Source organism: Necator americanus, chromosome IV (genome assembly GCF_031761385.1).
Source record: "Necator americanus strain Aroian chromosome IV, whole genome shotgun sequence".
Classification (NCBI taxonomy): domain Eukaryota; kingdom Metazoa; phylum Nematoda; class Chromadorea; order Rhabditida; family Ancylostomatidae; genus Necator; species Necator americanus.
In genome coordinates this window covers 29,376,106-29,396,841 of record NC_087374.1, presented here as the reverse complement: position 1 = coordinate 29,396,841, position 20,736 = coordinate 29,376,106, and the positions used below count along the sequence as shown (strand labels likewise).

General features: G+C 41.7%; 5 protein-coding genes across 7 annotated transcripts; 1 reads left to right on the top strand and 4 right to left on the bottom strand.

Moving 5' to 3' along the window:
- Positions 1-642: 642 nt before the first annotated feature.
- RB195_003134 (uncharacterized protein) lies at positions 643-3,762 on the bottom strand (the record flags this gene model as incomplete). Its single annotated transcript, XM_013436007.1, has 4 exons — positions 643-831; positions 997-1,159; positions 1,879-1,960; positions 3,705-3,762. The coding sequence occupies 4 exons, from the start codon at positions 3,760-3,762 to the stop codon at positions 643-645; spliced, it is 492 nt and encodes a 163-aa protein (XP_013291461.1).
- Positions 3,763-5,933: 2,171 nt separating this feature from the next.
- Positions 5,934-13,083, bottom strand: RB195_003133 (uncharacterized protein; the record flags this gene model as incomplete). 2 transcript variants are annotated; one of them, XM_064200674.1, is made up of 17 exons in its annotated part: positions 5,934-5,992; positions 6,083-6,188; positions 6,238-6,348; positions 7,021-7,140; positions 7,205-7,414; positions 7,493-7,591; positions 7,651-7,764; positions 7,830-7,932; positions 8,207-8,286; positions 8,401-8,514; positions 8,601-8,742; positions 8,812-8,823; positions 8,928-8,974; positions 10,792-10,896; positions 12,500-12,542; positions 12,696-12,744; positions 13,035-13,083. In XM_064200674.1, the coding sequence occupies 17 exons, from the start codon at positions 13,081-13,083 to the stop codon at positions 5,934-5,936; spliced, it is 1,563 nt and encodes a 520-aa protein (XP_064056555.1). The 2 variants fall into 2 exon arrangements, with proteins under 2 accessions (XP_064056555.1, XP_013291462.2); XM_013436008.2 differs by lacking the exons at positions 12,500-12,542; positions 12,696-12,744; positions 13,035-13,083 and having other exon boundaries at positions 5,934-6,188; positions 8,808-8,974; positions 10,792-10,980.
- Positions 13,084-13,175: 92 nt separating this feature from the next.
- On the top strand, positions 13,176-14,944 carry RB195_003132 (uncharacterized protein; the record flags this gene model as incomplete). 2 transcript variants are annotated; one of them, XM_064200673.1, is made up of 6 exons in its annotated part: positions 13,176-13,275; positions 13,344-13,370; positions 13,431-13,507; positions 14,380-14,500; positions 14,579-14,698; positions 14,838-14,944. In XM_064200673.1, the coding sequence occupies 6 exons, from the start codon at positions 13,176-13,178 to the stop codon at positions 14,942-14,944; spliced, it is 552 nt and encodes a 183-aa protein (XP_064056553.1). The 2 variants fall into 2 exon arrangements, with proteins under 2 accessions (XP_064056553.1, XP_064056554.1); XM_064200672.1 differs by having other exon boundaries at positions 13,344-13,507.
- Positions 14,945-16,348: 1,404 nt separating this feature from the next.
- Positions 16,349-16,699, bottom strand: RB195_003131 (uncharacterized protein; the record flags this gene model as incomplete). Its single annotated transcript, XM_064200671.1, has 1 exon — positions 16,349-16,699. One exon carries the CDS (start codon positions 16,697-16,699, stop codon positions 16,349-16,351), a length of 351 nt encoding a protein of 116 aa, XP_064056552.1.
- A 403-nt stretch (positions 16,700-17,102) lies between these two features.
- Positions 17,103-17,552, bottom strand: RB195_003130 (uncharacterized protein; the record flags this gene model as incomplete). Its single annotated transcript, XM_064200670.1, has 1 exon — positions 17,103-17,552. The coding sequence occupies one exon, from the start codon at positions 17,550-17,552 to the stop codon at positions 17,103-17,105; it is 450 nt and encodes a 149-aa protein (XP_064056551.1).
- Between the last annotated feature and the right edge of the window lie 3,184 nt (positions 17,553-20,736).

The window sequence follows — 20,736 nt, the reverse complement described above, 5'->3', positions numbered from 1 at the left end:
AAGTCGATATCAGGGAAGTCTACCTAAATAATCACATAATAACATCAGATATCGTGAAGACTTTATCAGGAGCTCATATCACAACAAATGGTTAAAATTCCCTCATAACATTATAAAAAACATTGAGCAAACAACGATCTAACACCATAATATTACTACTATCAATGTCACAAGTTGAGGGTGAGTCGTACATCCAGCACTTAAACTGGATGAATAAGTAATGATTCTATCTCGGGAGCTATTTCGTCTATAACATTTGCATTCTTAGACTGTTGAATCTAAAACACCTAGCGAGCAACACTCCTAAACTTGAATGGAAGCACTAACGAATCAAAAATCTTTTAATAACTGTGTTTAATTAGTAATCAAGCTTTTGATAATTTACACAGTATGTCTACGAACTGGAAAGCTAACAGAAAACAAGTCAACTTTGAAGAAAACTACAACAAATAATCGAGATAGAGGTATTATTAAAAGAGCCCGTAAACTCTAATGAAATGAAAGAGCTTATCTGCATGTTAATCAATTGAAATTGGAGAAGAAAGTCGAGAATAAAACTGCTATATGTATATCGTAATTTTGGCTTTCACTCCAAACATCCGTACAAAAACTAACAAATTGCCAAATACACTATTCACATAATCACAACTCTTCGACTAATATTTTAGGTTTCTTATCAGAAGGAGGGCCATCGCATGACAGCGAATTATCCCTCTCCCGAAAACCTTCAGGTAGTTGCTCGACGTCAAGTTTCAAATCCATGTCGTTCTCTTCATCACTTTGCTGAGCGCGGAAGAGCGAAATGTTGAACTCAACCTTCGGGTCTTCATCCTAAAAGAAAAGAGGCAGTCAAATGATATGTGATGTTCACAACGCCAATGACTAATTTGGAATATTAAAAATCCACTTATAATTGATTGACTCTATGATCTGCCCGGCCAAGCTTTGAACGAGGCTGCATAGGGGCGTTGTCATACAAAACCAACAACTACTCACAACATCACTTTCGATCTCGTCGCTACTGGCAGCGTCATCGGTGCTTGTGTCACTTTCGTCCAAATCCAAGTCAACTTTATTCACGTCAGCATCCAATTTCTCGGAATCAGCGTTGCTCAACGCTTCGTTTGCTGCCGCAATTTGAGGAATAAATGAGCGCAATCTGTAATTATGCAAGTAATAAATAGAATTTTCCTCACCCTAAACAATGCTGGTGAAAAACAAGACCATTGGGCTAAAGAAGCCGTTGATCGGCAGCGTGGCCAATGCACACTTGGAAAACCACTAAATCGTATAATAGAAGCCAAGCTTTGCAACCTGCTACCTTTGCATCGAAAATTTTAAAGAACAATGCTTGACAACAGCTTTAAAGTTCTGCAGTTTAAATACTGCAACCCTTTTTCTTCTCTCCAGTTACGCCTCAGTCCGTTTCGCCATAGCTGAATTTCCAGCCCTGCCCTCCTACATGATAAGCTATATAATATGGAATTTCCAGGTAGAAAGAAACGAGAAAACACACAAGAGAATAGACGAAAGAGCATTCATCAGTAATGGAACTATTCTTCTTTTTTCAATAATTGCATTTCTAATTTCTTTCCTTCTCTCCTTCTTTAAATTTATGCTTCCCTTATCTTGTGAAGAAGAAAAAAACAGTAACAAACCATATCATAACTGATATAATCATAACACATGCTGAATCTCTGAAGTTCACATGAATTCAAATGAGTAGTAGGGAATGCTACCTTCTCGGAGGCTCAGTTATTATGTACATTTTTGAATCTTACGCAAATTATAAACGTCACATATAAACTGCTAAAATGTCTTGCGAATAAATCTGCTCGCATTAGACGCAGCAATACATAGTATTCCTAGTTAACAAACCTTCCAAGGATACCTGGCGGTTGCACATGTTCAATGGCGGGCTTCTTCGGAGTCTTACTTGAATTCAGAAGCAATATGGAATCTAAAAAATAAACTTAAGGATTTGCTATGAAGTTACTCTTCATATTTTTCGGGAAAGTGATTGATGGCGTGAGGAAGTGAAACAGCCATGATACGATAGGTGTTCTTCTTTTCTTTTTTCCCTCTGTCTCTTTCGAATAAGACCACACCTGCACTTTGCAAAAAGTGTTGCTAGAGCAGAGATATCATGAAGATGCCGGATATTGCAATGGTATTGGTGCGAACTCCATAAAATAATTGCTTGCGCTCGCAAAATTACTTCATAGACTTTTGCTCGTACCATAAACAACTCATACAATGCTGAGAACTTAATACAATTTTAGTTTACGAAGAACAAACTATAATTTCGGGTTCGTACGATAAGATCAGACTAGGCGCTGGATATGTTTTACCCTGAGCTTCAGATTGCGAAAAGAATAACCGCGACAGATCCTCAGCACTTCTACGAACAAAAACTAGTGGTATTTGATTGATAATGTCAGCAAGAGCGAAGACTGTTAAAAGTGCTTTACGTTTCGGCGTTGTCGCCTTCGTCAGAGCCTGGAAAGTAGGAACATTTGCAATGTATACTCTCAAATGCCTCGTCCAGAACAATTCATCATCCCTTAAGATACTACACCCAAAAACAAAAACCAAAAGCGCCCAAATCGTAATGCCCACCTCAGTAGCCGCATTTGCGTGATGTTAGCGGACATCCCTTCTGCTAATACTAATTAGGATGCGACCCGCATATGACCCCGTAGATCAAAACCAGCAAAGGTCTTGATACAGAGCCAACTCGTTGTGACGGCTATGCACTCTTCCTTTCTATTCATTTTTGGACCTTTTGTATTTTCCAAAACGCTTCTAGAGTTCTGCAAACTACAATTTCGGGTTCGTACGATGAGATCGTGGCAGCAATACAGAAAGAAGCATTTTCATGACACTGTCTGCGGTGAACTCGGTGAAGGGAGGTTGCTGCATTCGGTGGTTTCATACCATCTAGATGTTCTTTAATACGAACACGAAGTGATCGCCCTGTTTCGCCGATGTAATGGTCTACACATGTTCTGCACGAAATTAGATAGATTACACCAGAGACCATGCAGTCGCCTTCATTTCCGAATGGGCATATTACACAGTCTGGAGTAAAGCAGAAACGATCATACATTCTATTTTGAACAAATTACATCTTGAGATTTGCTGGAGGTATTTCCACAACTCTCATTTGGTCCTGAGACCACATTTCGGCAAACTAGCCCGTATAGCTTTACTCGAGTCGTCGGTTATGAAAGGCAGACAAATTGATTTTATTCGAGTCAACCACTGTAGCATATTCTCGCTGCGCACCAAGATCTGACTTACGCGCTACATTAGCAGTGCAACCGTTAGAATTCGCGATACATTGCGCTAGATTGATCGCATCGATCCGCTCCTGGACATCTGCTTAGTGTATCTGTTTGACTGCGAATAAGAAGCTGTGAAATCCCCGATCACCACGGTTGGGAGAGGACTCTCAGAAAAAAAATAGATCGAATACATCTGCTAAAGTAGCAGAAATTTGTATCTAACTCTTATGATCCCCTACTTTCAAAAATACTTTTCACTATAAGAAGGTATTTTGTCTGATGATTGTCTGTCTTATGATTGAAGCGACCACACGCAGTTTTTATCAAGTTTATTGTGAAACGAGTTCACACTATCCCCACTATCCGTTCTTTTGAGCAAGACGGCAAGGACAGAGGAGCCAACGAAAAAAGACTCACCACTTCTTCCTGTAATGTTCTTCAATGTAACGGTATCGTGAGTCGGTTGTGCTGCCATTTTCTGAGGAAAATTCTGTATATTGCTGACGATGGAATCAATTTTATAACGGTTACACACTCTTAGGTTGTTCGTGATAAATTATTGAAGTTTTGAATTAATTTTCGAACCTTGTTTTTCAAACAAACACAAATTTGAGAGCAAAGCATAAAATATTCTGCAATAATGGCCGATTCAATAATGACTTCCATTTTTGACTTCTACTTCAGATGAGAAGTTTCTGCACTACAAGCTCTCAGGCGCAATTCAGACCTGGAGCAGTGCAGACAGCAGGTTTCACCAGCCAATCATCAAATAAGGAGATTCCTCCTTCACATAGTTTCGGGCACCGCAGATAGCGTTTGCAAATCATGCCCGCGAGACCTGTCGGCTGAGGTGCACTCATCTGAACCATTTAACCTCAAAAATCGTTGAAATCTACGAGTTCTTAGCTGCAGTGTGAAATGTTATTTATGCTTATATGGGAATGTTCATGTGTATTAGAAGCATCTAAACTTATAGCGCTCATTCAAACATAAAAATTTCATACCAAGCGGTTGCATATCACGAAATCGCAGATGTTAGAGTATCTGTGCGACAATATATCCATATAAATTCAAATAAAACTAGTGAATGTGCTGCTGAGGAAATCGGAACGTGTACAAGAGTGGCGCATTCTAACGAACCTCTTAGGAAATCGGTTTCATACCGTTTTTTAAGGACGATTAGGGTTAATTGAGGGTGACTCCTCGCACACTCGCAATCTAGAACCGGAACTCTATACTATCAGTTTCGTGTTATGCTGTCCTTAAAGAGGTTATTAGGGTCGCTTAAAAAGAATGGTTTCGATAAAATAGATTAAAAATCCCACTGAAGGGTAAATTAGATAAATTGTCAGTGGTTCGCCAGTGTGGGGTGCACATGTGTTCCACTTCAATTTATGATCGTTTGAGGTTTTATGAACATTTAAAGTGTGAATTGGACCTAAATAATGAAGTGAGGGGTTACACGCTGTTTTATGCCTCTGTTTTCATTCTTCCAGACAAGTCTGGTACCATTTCATCGAGGCAGGAAGGATGGAAAGCTGAAATGGCCCGAGGCTGTTCGTATCATACCCCGTGCAAGCGAAGCCAACCTCTTAGTATCCCCATATTGAATCAATAGTAATAAGGTAAAATTGAAAAAAAATGAGTTTCGTTCCAACGTTTCTTACAATCTGAAGGCAACAAATGTTTCACATTTATTGCCTTCGAATGCGAACGTGTTCACGTGAGTGACCGTGCTCCTTCGCTTTGGGTAAGCTGATGTGTGTCTATACTCGGTTCAAAACGACTTGATAAATGCGATTGCGTATGCATCTGCGATCGAAGCGGTGCGGTGGAGCCAAGGGTAGCAAACGAGACTTCAAGTCATTTTAACCCGACCACAAAATGAACAGAAAAGTTTAATTATATACAACCTCTGTTGCATCTTGTAACGCATATCTTTCTAAGATTTTTGCAAATCTTGACTGCCTTCACTGACAACTACGATACATATACTTGACTTTAAAGGACTCATAAACAAAAAACTCAACACACTTGAAAAACTAGCCCTAGCACAAGAAAAAATCTCGATAGATCAGGCTGAGAGAAACTCAGAAATGTCAGCTCATATTTAGAATAAGTTTCATTCCACTTTTATTAAACACAGAAATATAAATTACACCACTGCACATATTCAACTGCTTTATGATTAGGGTCGATAACATAAAAAGTTCATGATCACTTTCGCTAAAAAAAGCATATCACATGTTCTCAAGTTTGCGATCTGAGATAAGATCCACAAGAAACGTTCATCAGCAACTAGCATCAAACAGGCGAATATAAAGCAGTACTATTCGCAAATAAGCGAGCCAAGAACACCGAGGGCACAAGAACTTTGCACCGAGTAAACAAGCTAACTTCAAACCCGAACAGTAACTAATTATATAGTATGGTCAAAACGACATGAAACACGTACGCAATTGCGTACGCAGCTTCTTTCGGTGGAACTTAGTGGCTAGGAGCGTGGTGAAATCCTTGCTGGCACCACCCATCGCTGCAGTTGGCGACGGGCCCACCTCGGTTCCAACGCAAATGCACATCAACTATACTCGTGTTTCATGTCGTATTGACCCGACTATACATAAACATAAGTGAATGACGTCAAAGTTAATTTGCAGCGAGAGGAACGGCAGCGTCGATGTACTCTTGTAACAGGCTTGGACCATCTAAAGGTTCGTCGAAATCAAGGTGAAGCACTACCGCAGGAGCCAGTCCCAAAACGGCTAAGCTCTTGGTTTCGTCGACCAGTTCTTCACCTCCCTTTCCTGGATTTCTTAAAGAAAATAGTGCTGCTTCGTTCGCAAGATGTTTGGCGACGTATTCACGCACGGCCGAGAAAGGCTCATAACAGCCGAATGTTCCCTAAACCAAGAAATTATGAAACGCAAGCAATAATAGCATTCGGAAATACCTGAAGAACATATCGATCAGGCAGACGAATTCGAACTAAGGTGTATTTATAGGTGTATTGGCGCAACTTTTCGTCTTTCTCCCGCATCTCTCTCGTGCGCAACATCAAGTTCTGAAAAGCAAATAAGACAGATGCTACAACCGTTACTCAGATTCACCATCACACATTGTGATCATTTTTGGATAACATAGAGTAAGAGAGGTCCTAAGAGAATGAATTTTTGTTAGCTGAATCATCTGCTGTCAACCGTGATGTGTGTAATATCTACGGGTCACCACAGTATTGAGCAAATGCGATTGTAATTAAGTCCGATTTTAAAGTTGAAAGCAGCGTATCACAAAACAATCTTGGGATCTTTGTGGGTAAATATCAAATTCGGCGTGAAGAATACGAATATGGGTGTAGCCCAGCTCGATTACCCTAAGCGTAAAAAAACGGCGTGAGAACCGTTTTATTTCTCACCAGATACGTTAGAATAAGCCAACCTTGTACACGCTCCGGTTCTCTGAGCAGCCTACTTATTGGTTTTACTTGAATAGGTTGGCGAGGAAACCACATTGATTCTCGACCGCTCGCTCGTGGATGCGGTACGTGCACGAGGGTGGTACGCTCTTATGTACTTCGTAAAAAAAAGCTGTACCCCACGCAGCCCTCCAGATAAGTTAGAGGGAATTGGACGGGATCAAGCTCATATTGGTAATCTGCACTCTATACTTGGACGCAGATACCTCAATATTGCCGCTTTCGTGATACGCGACCTTCAACCAAAATAACTTCGCCTACCTTGTTCATTTCGTCTGTCTTATTTTGCTGCTCTCGACGGATCTCATCTACAGTCAAGTCGAAAAAATCTGGTGGTAGGTGGGGTAGTGTAATACGTTCATTCTCGCGAAGAACAAAAATCTAAACTAATCAGAACCTAGTGTTTGCATCTCATGATACAATAGAAACAAGTCAGAAAACCCACCGTTGTCTCCCTGGAAACTTTGATAGGGACGCTTTGTCCTTCTCGCAACATTTCCAGGGCTGTAACCAAGCGACCAGTGTCATTAGCAGCGTCCTCAGGCATTACAAGGAACGGTTCCGGTTGATCCCCTTCTTTGGGTGGCAATAATTTTTCCTCGAACCCAACAGAATCTAAGAACTCTCGTCCACCTTTTGCAGCAGCTACCCGTTCCTAAGAACATATTATAAGTACACATGATCAAAGTGAATAAAACTAACGTGCATAAAATAACAAAGAGAAGAAGTAAACCTGATATGCCTTATTTGACAGCCGTATTCTCCTGTACTTTTGTTCTCCTGGATTTTCGATTATATTTTGGAGGTATTTTCCAATGGTATCTACAGCTACCTGAATTCAACAATAGTAAAAAAATCTATTGGAATAATTAAAATAAGAAAAAAACGCACCTCCTTGACCGGTTTTCTATTTAGTGAGTATAAAAGCAGCACTGCAGGTACAACCGTATCTTCGCCCTTGCACGACAACTGAGAGACCAAGAACTCTTCAAGAGCTTGCATGAGCTGAAAATGAATCACTTCTGGAAAGTACGGCGAGATGAACACTTAGGTATAATAACGCAACATACGTCAGGCTTCGTCATCGCTTCATCGTCTCCAAGTAACTCACAGGTATAGAAGACACCTTTGATAACATCAGCATGCTCGAACTCGCGAATATCTTGCGCTGGCCTGCAACAGAAGAGTAGGATAAAATATGTATCTGACCAGAGAGGTGATTCGGTATCTTAGTATTTATTTGAAGATGTCTTATGATAGAAATCCACACGAAAAGAAGCTGAAGTTAAGGATAAAGTCGTGATTCTTGTTTCTTGTACTTTTTGAGAGGTTTTCTGACTTTAGACTCAATAACCAAAAGGTGGAAATTGTCACTTGAAAAAAAATTCTCAAAAGAGTCATTCATGGCGATAATGTGGCCATTCTTAAATAAAGGAATATAATTCACCTCTTCTCATCTAGACTTAATTCCTCGATAGCTTTTTTTGGATCCCGACGACGCCTCTCTTCCTCTAATTCACGTTGAGCCTAAGTTAGTCACATAATTAGTTCTTCACAAATTGAAAGTACTGATTTCGCTGATCTTATTGAGAGTGGTGAACTACATTTGTCAAAAGAACAGAAGTCAATAACACAACATACAATCATCTGGATCTTTTTCTGACTGCTGCTTATCTGAGGCTCCGCCTTGTAAAGTCGCTTGATCGCAGCTTGTGCAGCGATGTCAGAAGCAGCAATACGGTCTATTCCACCACCCTAAATCAGCAAATAAGATTAAGTCGAATTCCTGTGTAAAATTAGAAACACTTCTACAGAATAAGCTTATATGAGCTTTACTTTACCTGTGCTGCGCCAGTTACTAAAGTTGGAACATTTGTATTCGAACCAGATGCAAGCTTTTGACCAGGCCCAGTCTTTTTGAAGTGTTTTTCCACCTTTTTCTTCTTCAGAAAATTTTTGAACGCATCCATAATTAGTCGTTTTCTTAAAAAGAAAACAACAGAAAGGATCAACTAAGCAATGCTAGCAAATGTACGCAACATAATAACTTGCTTTTTTCTTTCTCTGGTTTGTCCCTTTCGCTGTTTCTACGCACTCGCTCTTGCTCTTCTTTAATAGCGAAGTTGATTATTATTGGTGAGTAGTAGCGCCAGGCAAGAGCAATGCACAAGCAGAAAAATAATAGCAGGAACAGTAGAAGTAAGCCCAGGCCCACCTAGAAAATTCATAACTGAAAAGCTCCGAAAAAGCAGCTGTTCAATCATCACAGAAAATAAAAGTGAAAAACAGAAAGAATTGTTGGTTATCAATTATTTCAAATCTTTAGTCTTAACAGTTGCTACTTTAACTTCTACGCATCTATTTACTTCAGAATAAAGTTGTAGAAAAACGCTTTAGACAGAAGAGTAATTGTTCCGATTAAGAAACGCTATGAAATAAAAATTCAACTGAAACTACCTTAGCACCGATAAACCACATCTACCAAAATTCAGAAAAATGCCGTCGAAATATTGTAACACGAAAACTAAACAGGTGAGTAATTCCTGTACTTTACGGACGTTGGGTAAAAAAAGATGGAGAGGCACGCAGATAAGATAACCTCTATACCTCCAACCACAACGCATACTTATGATAATCGGTCGTAGACACAGTACATTGAGAATTTCAAACCTGGGTGGGCGCTGTGGCGCCCTTATTTCTCGACGCTCTAAACTACTTTTTCCTTTAGTAACTTTATCTTACATGTCATATATTCTCTAAGATTAATGCTTAGATCTTCAAAGGCTCCGACTGATTTTGTTATTTACTTCGAGAAGTAAGGGCGCCACTGAGTGCCCCACAACTACTACATATTACCCCAAAACTGGCCATCCTGATTGCTAAGAAAAAAAGGTTCAGACGTCTACGGCTGTGCAAAACTCCCTCGACCTAGTCACGTTTCGTTGAAAAAAGCGTGTGGACTAACTAACACATTGATTAACTCATTGTATAGTCGAGTCAAGACGACAAGAAGCTTAGTGTAGTTGCGTAAGCGGCTGGACTCGAAGTGGTGCGGGGTTGCTAGCGGTTGGGGTAGAGGTAGGGATATCGGAAACTGCAGCGATGAGTGATACACGGCAATGTTTCGAGCAAAACCGCTTATGCAACTGCACTGAGCTTCATTTTGTCTTGACTGTAAAAACCTGCGGCATTGGTGCATTAGTGAAATATTAATATGATATATCCAGTTGCTTCCAAATGTGATGTAATGTAGTATACTAAAGGTCACGTAACCCAACTTATCTTGATTTAGCAGTTTCACACCTATAGCCTATAGCCAGGTCGAAACAACCTGAAGCCTGCTGCAGTTGCGTAACTGTTCCGCGCTCGATGTCTCCCGGTAAAACTAGTGGCTGTGACCGGGGTAGGGCCTTTCCTTATCTCCGTAGCCCGATGGCAACAGACGAGATTCCCGTCTCGATCACAACCGTCTGATAGGGTGCGCCAATTCTAGCGCAGGTCGACCAGGCTCATATTGTTCTGTAGAATGTATAGAATCAGCTACAGAATCTTGATGGAGGTTAGAATGTGGGAATATTAACGTGGACTTGGACGACTTCCGACGTGAGAATTTTTAAAGTGTAATTTTGCATCAATATAAAACCATGCACAAGAAAATTAAATCACGTGACGTGGATGCTGGAGAAGTGGATGCTCTTCTCGTGGCTCTCAGTGCATAAAACCTTCAGAAAATCAAAAAAAAAAAACTATTTTGCTTAATTCTCACGAACAAACTTACATCAGTTCTTCAGCGAACGAGGTTTGAACCAAAACATAAAAACAAGTGCAAATAGAACTAATCTGTACCTAAGAAGAAAAATTTGCTCTAGGATTTGCTGACTAATCTTTGACGTTGCTTCTGAGATAGCGTATGGATAAGAGACGATAAAATTACCTGGGCTCCTGGTTGGTTATTTCCACGATTAATTTATGGAATAGAAGTTAATAAAGAGTAACAAATAACAATGATAATAGTCACAGGAAACTGCACACCTGAATTCTCTCAATATCGTACTTCTGAGAGATGCTTGTGATTAGAAGATCAAGATGATAGAAAAGTGTTCCAGATTGGAGATTCTCGCCTGTGGTGGAAGAGTCCTGAAGAACACTTTCTTGAATTACACCAAGATCGTCCGACTCTGATGGTTGCACGCTCGCCGAAGGGTTTTGAGAATCGCCCATCAATTGTACAACTACAAACGAGCATAGATGAGTCACAACCCTTTTGAAAAATCCCGATACATGCAATTTGAGAAGACGTCGGTACAGAAGAAGGCCAACGAACACCGAGTTGAATAATTTTGGTTCGTTATCAAATGCAAGGGAACACAAAGAGATTACTCAGCACCAATCAGGCACGTGATGATACTTCTCGGATGCATTTATGATTCGCAACTGACCGCAGGAAACAAAATGAATTAACCCAAGAGTAGCCGAAGGGATTCGTGCAGCCGTTGCATATTTCGGAAACTCGTACGCTGGAACGATTTCATCACACAAAATAATAACGAGATGACGTTGGGGACAGTGAATTGGGTCAGATTAGCTTGCGTATGGCGCTGTTGGGATTATTGAGCTTGACTTAGATTGATTTCTACACGGGTAAATCCAGAGGGATTTCAGAATCCGAGTTGATCTGATCTCGTAAGAAAATCTGTTGCGAAAGTAATCACGAGAATAGGGTGGGAGAGGAGATATGCGGATCTGGGGAAAAAGATAGTTGGGGGAGATAGCATCTAACCACGCTCTTATTTCTGGAACCTCTGTCTGTTTTTTCTCATACTAGCTTTACTCTACGTAGATGGATAGGTCGTTGGTCCTCCATAGCTAATGTTCAGCTTTTAAGGTGCTGACTAACTTTGTTATTCGCTTCCAGAAATAAGAGGGCGATTGTGTCCCCTCAGTTACCCCTTACCGCCTATCTGAACTTTATTCCCTTTGGAATTTTCGCCTATCGAGAGGTACCCCGTCGGAAATCACCTTTTAACGTTCCGAAGCACCGTAATGCAGATCGTAAACGGTTGAAAGGTGTCAACCGTCATTCTGCATCAGATGTGTGCTTCCGGACTATGGTAGAGTGAAAACGAAACAAAGCACGGTCCATTTGCGTGCGGCTGCGCTCGAAGAGGTGGAGCGTAGCAGTTAGGATCGAGTGAAGACCCCTGCAACCGTCGTTGGCTGCTGCAGTTCGCGATGGTCCCACCTCGATTCCAACCGCTATCTCCACAGCGCCGCTTCGAGCTCAGCCGCTTACGCAACTGCACCGTTTTTCATGTCCTTTTAGTCCGACTATGTATCTAAACGCTCAAATATTATAGGCCGCGTAGAAGACCATCTTAACCTGGTTGCATAAATGTACTAAGCTCTTTTTTAAATCTCACTCGTCCACAAACACATGCGTTCTTCAATCTCAGTTTTGGTAAGAATTTTCCTACTGCAATTTAACGGCTCACAATTGTTTCGGTGTTATCACGAGGTCCCACTCTTCTTCCAGCTGAGCAGATCAACCTTAAAATGAAAGCCTTCGTAGTTTTTAGAAATGCCGTTTATTTCTCTGGTTGGAAATATTTACGGGAACAAGATCTCGAAAGCGCTAAGAAATCCTGAAAACCGAATTAACATAGTAGAGGCGCCGATACTACGGTTAGTTTATAGCCATAGTTCTAACTGAAAAAAAAACTGGCATATGAACAATCCTTACCAGATTTTTTGCTCCGTAAGCCCCACCAGCACTGTGGGCGCGGCTGCGTCAATGCCGACGAGATGGAAATGGGATTCGCAAATAGTACAATCGTAAGGGGTTTGCACGTAGGGAACAAAAATCAGGATTGATTGACATTGAGCCGAGTGCGCCTCGCCAAGGATTTTTGCGAATGCAAATTTTTGCAAACGCTCACATTCGAAAATCGATCGGAACACACGGGATATCAATGCTTTTCGAAATCCCTGAACACAAAATAGATATCCCCCGAAGGCTTTCTAAATATCATCATTTCTCAGAAATTAGGCACAAAATTTGTGCAATATAGACGGGTCCCACTGGCACATTCGTATAATCCAAACGAGCACTGTACCTCTGTGCTGAACTACACAAAATAAGGCGGACGTCAGAGGCGGACGAGTTTTCCGCTCTCTCAGTCTCAGTGTTTGCATCACGGCAGCACACGAGACTATTGTGTGAATTGAAGTTTACTCTGTTTTCGTTTTAGTTTTTTTTTTTCTCCCCATGGTCATACTGTTGACAATCCACTCGTATGTGTAATCTGTGTATTTCTTTCCACGCATATTCGTCTTATTATTCTTCTTCAGAACAGTACGTGGGGTTTTTTCTGTGTTGAAATTACTGGCATTTCTTTGCAGGGACTTGTAAGTTAAAGATGCCGAAGAATAAGGGAAAGGGAGGAAAGAACAGGAGAAGAGGGAAGAACGAAAATGATTTCATGAAACGGGAACTGGACACGAAGGACGTTGGTCAAGGTTAAGTTTTGCAAATTGTTGCTTTACCTTACCAGTTGTTTAGTTTAGTTCCCAATGTGTATCTTCAGAATATGGCCAGGTTTCAAAAATGCTTGGTAATGGTCGAGTATTGGCGTTTTGTTTTGACGGGAAACAAAGAGTGTGTCATATTCGAGGGAAGTTAAGGAAGAAGGTTTGGATCAACACCGGAGACATCATCCTCGTTGGACTTAGGGATTACCAAGATGACAAAGTGAGTAATTATCTACTTTCCTGAGAAGAAATTCTTTCAACGATTTTCCTATTCCCAGGTAGATTTAAATACTACTTAATATTTAGTTTTTCACTCCGAACCAATTCTGAAGTATGCCCTTGAAGAGCCAGCAAGTTTGCTTGTTTGTATTGATACTAGGTTTTTTCAATGAACAGTATATTATGGGAAAAAAGTATGGCATATTGTTTGGATTTGCATATAAAAGAAAGAAAATGATAAGAGGTGGTGGTTGTGTGTCGTTCATCAACTACATGAGAAAATTCCGTTCCATTAGTGGAAGTGAGGAATTCATGTTCAGTTGGCCTAGTTTCTCTATCTGAATTTAGATAAAATCATCTTTTTTGAAGCTATAGTTCATTGAAAATATTCCTTTCAATTAATAATCGCCCAAATGTTTTCTTTTGGTCAAATTTCAATGCCCTTCAGCGGCATAAGCTAAGGTTTCTCAACCATAGAGTGCAGAGGATTTGTTGGGCATGTCTGTCCCGGAATTGTTGTTTTTCACAGATTTTCGTGTTTTAAAACAAAATGCTGGGTTACCTAAGTGAAGGAAAAATTGGTGTAAGATAAGGAATTGGAAGGAAAATGTAATTGAAAGCAGAATCAAAGTTACTTCTTCCTTGCACCAAAAAGCATCATATTCTTTTCTTACATGAATTCGTGTTTAAGAAGGACCGGGTTATTTGATCAACGGTGACGAAATTATTTTTTTTCTTAAAGCTTCGCTTTATTTCAAATGAAATGTTCGGCGTTGTTTTGCTGATCTCATCAACTTTGAATTCTTATTCCGTTTAACACATTTCTACGGTTGGTTTATTCGTCAAATAGTTTGTATTCAGATAACTGTTTAGGGAGATGTTATCCTGAAGTATACACCAGACGAAGCTCGTCGATTGAAAGAAAAGAATGAACTGCCCGAACACGCAAAAATCAATGAAAATGATGAACAAGAGGAAGGAGAGATTGAATTCAGTAAGGACTCATTTTCATTTGAAGAGATCAGTTCATACATTCAGTACATACACATCGTAAATATGGTATTCTTCTCAGGAGATCTCGGTGCTGAATCTGGAGAAGAGGAGGGCGAAGAAGAGGACAACAATATGCCCTCAAGTGGCAGTGAGGAGAGTGAGGAGGAAAGCGAAGAGGAAGAGGAAGAAGGCAGTGATAGTAAGTTTGAGAAAGTTCTTTCATGGTGAATTATCTTTATTTTTATAGCTTTTGCAGCATTTAGATGCTTATATACATTGCTAACGAAGTTAAACGACGCTCATTTATAATTTCATGGTGCTTAACAAACTTCTTTTAGGTGATGAAGATTCTGATAATTTCGTAAATGAGGAAGATTTGGCGCGTGGACGAGGATTGAAGCCCAGTGGACGTGGTGGCAGAAATAAATATAATAAGAGGAGATGAAAAATCCACTTTTTTCCGCTGACTCCTTCAGCTATGTTCTTTCTGTGCAGTCGGTTTGTCCCTCCCGGCGTGTTGTCATTTATAATATTTTGTTTGACCATTCACCTTCTTCATTTTCACTGTTATCTAATTGTGTTTTAAATTAGTATATCTATCACTTCACCCTACATTAAGGGAATGACAAAACTTTCAAATGGTTCGAAAATTTACTGCGTTCAATTAACATCGGTTAAAATAAAGCAATTCATTTAAAGGTCTACCCTGTTTCACCCAATAAGTAGGAGAGAAGAGGGAAAAGCAGTGATAGAAAAAGGGTAGACGAGTTTTGGTCACAAGGCTCGAGACATTTGGCGCCTAAGTGGTCCCACTCAGCTGCCCCTATTCGTCGTAAAAAAAAAAAAACGCAAGCGCAATCTTTTTAGCAAAGTTCGCAGTTCAGACCAAGATCAGCACAGACAGCAGGTTTCACAAACCAAACACGAAGTGAGGTGATTCTTCCTTCATGTTTGGTTGATGAAGTATGGTTTTGGGTACCGCAGATGGCGTTTTCAAATCATGGCGATGAGAGCTGCCGGCTGAAATGCAGTCATCTGAACCATCTAACTGCAAAGATCGTTGAAATCTACGAGTTCTTAGCTGCAGTTTGCTGTTTCCTTTTACGACAATGAGGGAAAAGTGACCGGAACCCGCAATCTACAACCAATCTCCGACTTTCCACGCTTTCCTTCCAAAGGAACTTTCCAATGAATATCTCGAATTAAAGTGAAGTGATTTAAGTTGATTCAGTTCTACACAGAACTTCGAGTGAACTTATTGATGGTTAACGAAGCAGGAGTAGTAGCTGTGAAGTAAGAAGAGTATGAAACACTGAAAAAGAAGTAGAAAAAAGGAAACGAATAGAGTAGGAAGGAGCTTGACATCCACAGTATCACCTCTATCGTTTCTGTTCCCGTTGTTCATCGATTTGCTCGAGCGGGGACGAAAAATACTCCCATTTGTCCAGATCACGTGAAAGTGTTGTCCAGTGGCATCTCTTCTCGCGGGGGAATCAAAGTGCGTCGTACTTTTCTTCAAACTTTTCTTCTTCTGCGTTTCATGTCGCGTGGAATACAGTTTTTTTTTTCCATTTTTTTTCTTCCCTTGGCGTATGCGGCAGCGTCTCTGATCTTCAATCGGTGACGTAGGAGCGAACTTCGAATCCCTTCTTTCAATTCCGTAAAGCGAGATACTCCAAGCATCTTCAATGCCGCGTTCTATGACGCTTTGAAGCGTATGTCAAAGAAGAAACAACGGTGGTGTCGAATAGCTAAGCACGGAGCCGCATGTTCCTAGTCCTCTGTACTACATCTTCGATGCTCTTATATGGTCCCCAAGCTGCTTGTTTCTTTCTGCCCAGCTCGGAGGTCAGGTCATCATGTTTATTTCCCGGCCTAGATATGCATAGCTGGAGATATCCGATATATTCGTCCCGTTGGGCGTGAAAGGAGCATCAGAAACCAATCCGTTCCTCACGAACATCTTGGTATACAATTCACGAAGTATCTTTATGTACGGAGTAGAGGCGCCTTGGTTGTCCAAAGCCTCAACCGCTTCCGTCTCGACTGTATCGAAGGCTTTCTTCAAGTCAATGAATGTGAACCAGAGCGGTATCTTGTACTCTCGTGATACCTCGATGAGTTTCGAAACGGTGTGCATGTGGTCAATCGTACTGAACCTATTTTCGAAACCCTGCTTGCTCTCATAGCTGTCCTTCATCTAATGTTCTTCCTATCCTGTTTAGGATTACTCTTGTGAAGAGCTTGTAGATGACAGACAGCAAGCAGATTGTATGATAATTGCCGATGTCTTGGGTCTCCCTTCCTTTAAAAGAGCACGGCTTTGCTGGTTTTCTGTTGTTTAGGAACCTAGCATTCCGTCAAATAACGAGTGAAGAGCCTCGCCAGTGGGTTGATGAGGACTAGCGATAGGTACTTCAGATATTCAGAGGTCAGGCCTCCTTCTGTCGGGAAAGGATGAAATACGATTTGTCACCGACATGATACCATGTCGGACTTCGGAAGGGATGACCTCTGGAGTGACAGTGTCCATCTTCCCTCAGATGGTGAGGAGGCAAGTAGACGTAGCTGTCGAAGAGGTATGAGTAGAAGCCGTCCATCATTCAACTTCTCGATGTTGTAGTTGTTCGATCCGGGTTCCGGAGAGCAGTCATTTTTGTCTTACGGTTGGCGAAGTTCCGACGGGCGTAGCGAATGCTTCCACCAGTCTTTGTTGCTTCAGCCGGTAATGATCTCTTCTCTCTTCGAGGTCTTCTTTTATCCCCGCTCTGCAGCTCTCTGCCTGTGAAAGAAACTACTTCTCGAAGAAGGCGATGGTTCGATCCCGTATAAAACTTCGGTACAGCAGCGACATTCATCAGGCAAAACCTTTTACTGACGATGATGTGGTCAATTTCATTATGGTATCCTCCATGGGGTGACTCCCGCGTCCAGCGAGGAGGGGTTCCGAATTGCGAGTTCCTATGGATGGTCGTAGTCGTCATGATAAACTCGGGAAGCTCTTTAGGACTTTTCCAGGTCGATATAGAAGGTTTCAACTTCTTTTTCTTCATAGCCTGATGTTGGAGCGTAAGCGACGAAGATTGTCGAAGCTGGCGTTGAACCACATCTTTTCTTCCGTAAATGCCCAGTCCGGGTTGTAAGGTGTTCGAATGAATCGATATTCATTGCCGCACTCGTGCTTACGAGATCACCAACTGCTCCAACTCCTCTACTGTCGCATATTCCTAAGAACAGTTCTTCTCCAGGGTCATAGACGACGTTCGGTAGGTGGTGTAGTCTCCAGTTAGTCCGATGACGTCGTACTTAATCTTCCTAACCTGCTTCGTCAGATCTTCCACGGCCGCATCCAGTGCAAGTGCGCGAGCGTTATAAGTACAGATAAGTCATCCTAGTCCTTTTCCGTTTCGGTTGTCCACATGACTCCTGCAACACTGTCTTTCCTGGCGCTACCGCACCACGCTTTCCACCTGAAGCAGGAGACTCTCTTCTATTACTGTGTCGTGCGTATAAATTTAAAACCCGTAGGCAGATTCCAGGGCTCTACTCCCATGGGTTTTTGAGCAAACGTTGCGTTCTCCCGAAATGGACAGGTGTAGCTTATTTTCCAGATTCCAAACAGCCTATCTCGCACCTCACAAGGATATAATAGTATTATCAGCCGATCCTGGCAAAATAGAAACATGGAGTTTATTCGCTGAATCCAGCTGCGTTTCAGGACAGGGACAAGATCGCTTTTGGTCCGCGACAAGCCCCCTGTCCGCCATTCGGGGATGCGCCATGTAACCTTGCAATGAACCAGCCGTGATTCCTTCAACCTCTAGACTTGGAGACCCTGGACTTAGGCTTAAGCTTAAGAGGTAGGAAGTCAACATACGTTGATATCTGCTTCTGCAAAAGGAGGTCGCAGAGAGCCAAGCAAGGTCTCTTCTGGTCAGGCAGGTTGTTTAATGCAGTCTGTTTTTAGACAATGCAGAAGTTTCTCTACATGTAGTCGGCCTGGATCTCGTCAAGTCCCGTCAGCGACTGCGCTCGAAACGGGGTAGCTAGCGGTTGGAATCGAGATAGAGCCATTACTTGCTTCATTCGGACTGGTGCGTGCGATGAGAATGAGGGAGGGGGACCCTCGCGTTAGCGAGGGCCTTTCCTTCATTTCATGCCATTTCTATGCCTTTACCGTGTCGTTTCGACCGCAGCCGTTTACGCAATTGCACCAAGCCTCAGGTCATTTTGACCCGACTGTATCAGCATGCGTCAGTAAGTGGCAGCACATCGAAAACGAAAGACACAAACGTATAAATGTATACGCGGGTTCCCCGTCACATCCACAGACACTGAGTTTCTTTGTGATCACTGAAGTTCGTATTGGCCTACCGTATATTATATTCGTATTATGAACAATTTCTGACCTCAGACTCATCCTTCTGTTCTCTTTCGCCTCGAATATTTTCTCGTTTAACTTCCAAATTTGATTCATTTGACTTCTTCTATAAATTTCGTGAGCAAAACAAAACGTCGCTGTTCGGTGTGCTCCCATACAGTCCCACAAAATCTACATGACTTGTGGTGCCGAGTGGTGAACGACCGCATTGTGATACCGTGGAGTCCTCGCTCTCACCGCAGTTCGATTGGAGCTAGCCACCGCGAGCAAACTATGCAACTGCACCACTAATCAACTCGTTTTGACCCGATTGGTCGTCAGAAAAAGTCGTGAAGATGTTGATTTTGGCTCTACGCCTTGCACTGCTGAAAAACTGGGAATTGAAGTGACTATGCCTTGTCAGTTCCTCCCAATCGTCCTGTAATGAGGATGAAGTCGTTTTGTAGGTTTTTTTGATTGCGGGCCACGTTATGGCCAATTTTAGATACGTCCCGCACTCCCAGCAGTCTATCCGCTGGTTCTACTTGAATAGGCCGCGGGAGAAACCCCATTAATTATCCTCCGCTCGCTCGTAGACACAGCGCGTGTACAAAGGTGGCGCGTTACAACACGAATCGTATGGAAAAACGTACAGAAACACTGTTTACCATGTTGTTTTCCGGGACCATTAGGGAAAATTGAGCGTTGTCACCCACATACTTTTGATCTACACGTAAAATCCTCTCTTTCACATCGATCAGCGGAGCGATCACAAAATCGTCAATTTCGAGGTATAGTGCCTTTAGATGGAGGCTTGAAGGAAGGTCCCGTGAAGCAAATGATTTCTAACCCGGAGAAGCCGTCCAGCCCAAGAAAATAGAACTTGTGCCTAGTATCTGCTATGTAGCGACAAACAGAACTTTGGATGTTTGCAGATCTTTTTCCCAGTTTTGATTTAGAATTTTTATTCTAGTTTGTTCCAAGAAATCAGACAATCAGCGCCAGTCTCTTCGGGAAGCAACTACAGAAGCTGGGCGATGCAATGCGCCAGAAGCGGGCAAAGCGCCTCAAAGTCACACTGGTACCGACAGACCTCAAACGGTAAAGATGAGACGACAATATCTGAAGAGTTTGAGCAGGGCGAAATAGAAGCCGGAATCGTACACCGTCCGATTATCACCAGTTCCGGTAGCAGAAGAAGCATCTGCGTGAAAAAAGATTTCTAAAAATTTCGATGACCTCAAAAACGTACTCGCCGAAATTTTATCGTCGCAGCCCCTCTCCTTCTGGAAGAAGGGCATTGAGGCTTTGCCCATCAAGTGGTTAGATGTTACTAATAATAACAGTAACTGCGCTGTTGGTAATTTATGTGCACTGAAGAAAATGAAATTTTAATTTTTTTTTGTGAGTGAGGAAGAAATATTCAAAGACCACAAATAATTATGGACAAGAGAGTGCATGATATCCTACGTTGATCTAAGTTTCACGGTCAACATTGCCTTGGCGCCAGAGAGGAGCTCGTCAAGGATTTCGTCGTCCATTTGACGATCGAAATAGTTAAGAAAAAAAAAGAACTCGTATGATTAGTGTACACGGTGTTAGAAAACTCACTTTCAAGGCGCCATGTATTTATATTGTTTACTTAACAAAAGCAACACGTTCGTACGAAATGGAAAGAACTCCAGTGCTCTTCCATTTGCTTTAGCTTTGTCCTCTATCATTTCTGAGAGGAAATGTGTCTTCTATCAATACCATAGGCATCGCCTGCACAATTTATACGTAGAAGATTTTTTATAGGTGTCCTGTTCTCTTTGATTTATACTGTATTTCCGAACACACGACTTATTTCGGTTCTCAGCACCACGATTTTTTTCAAG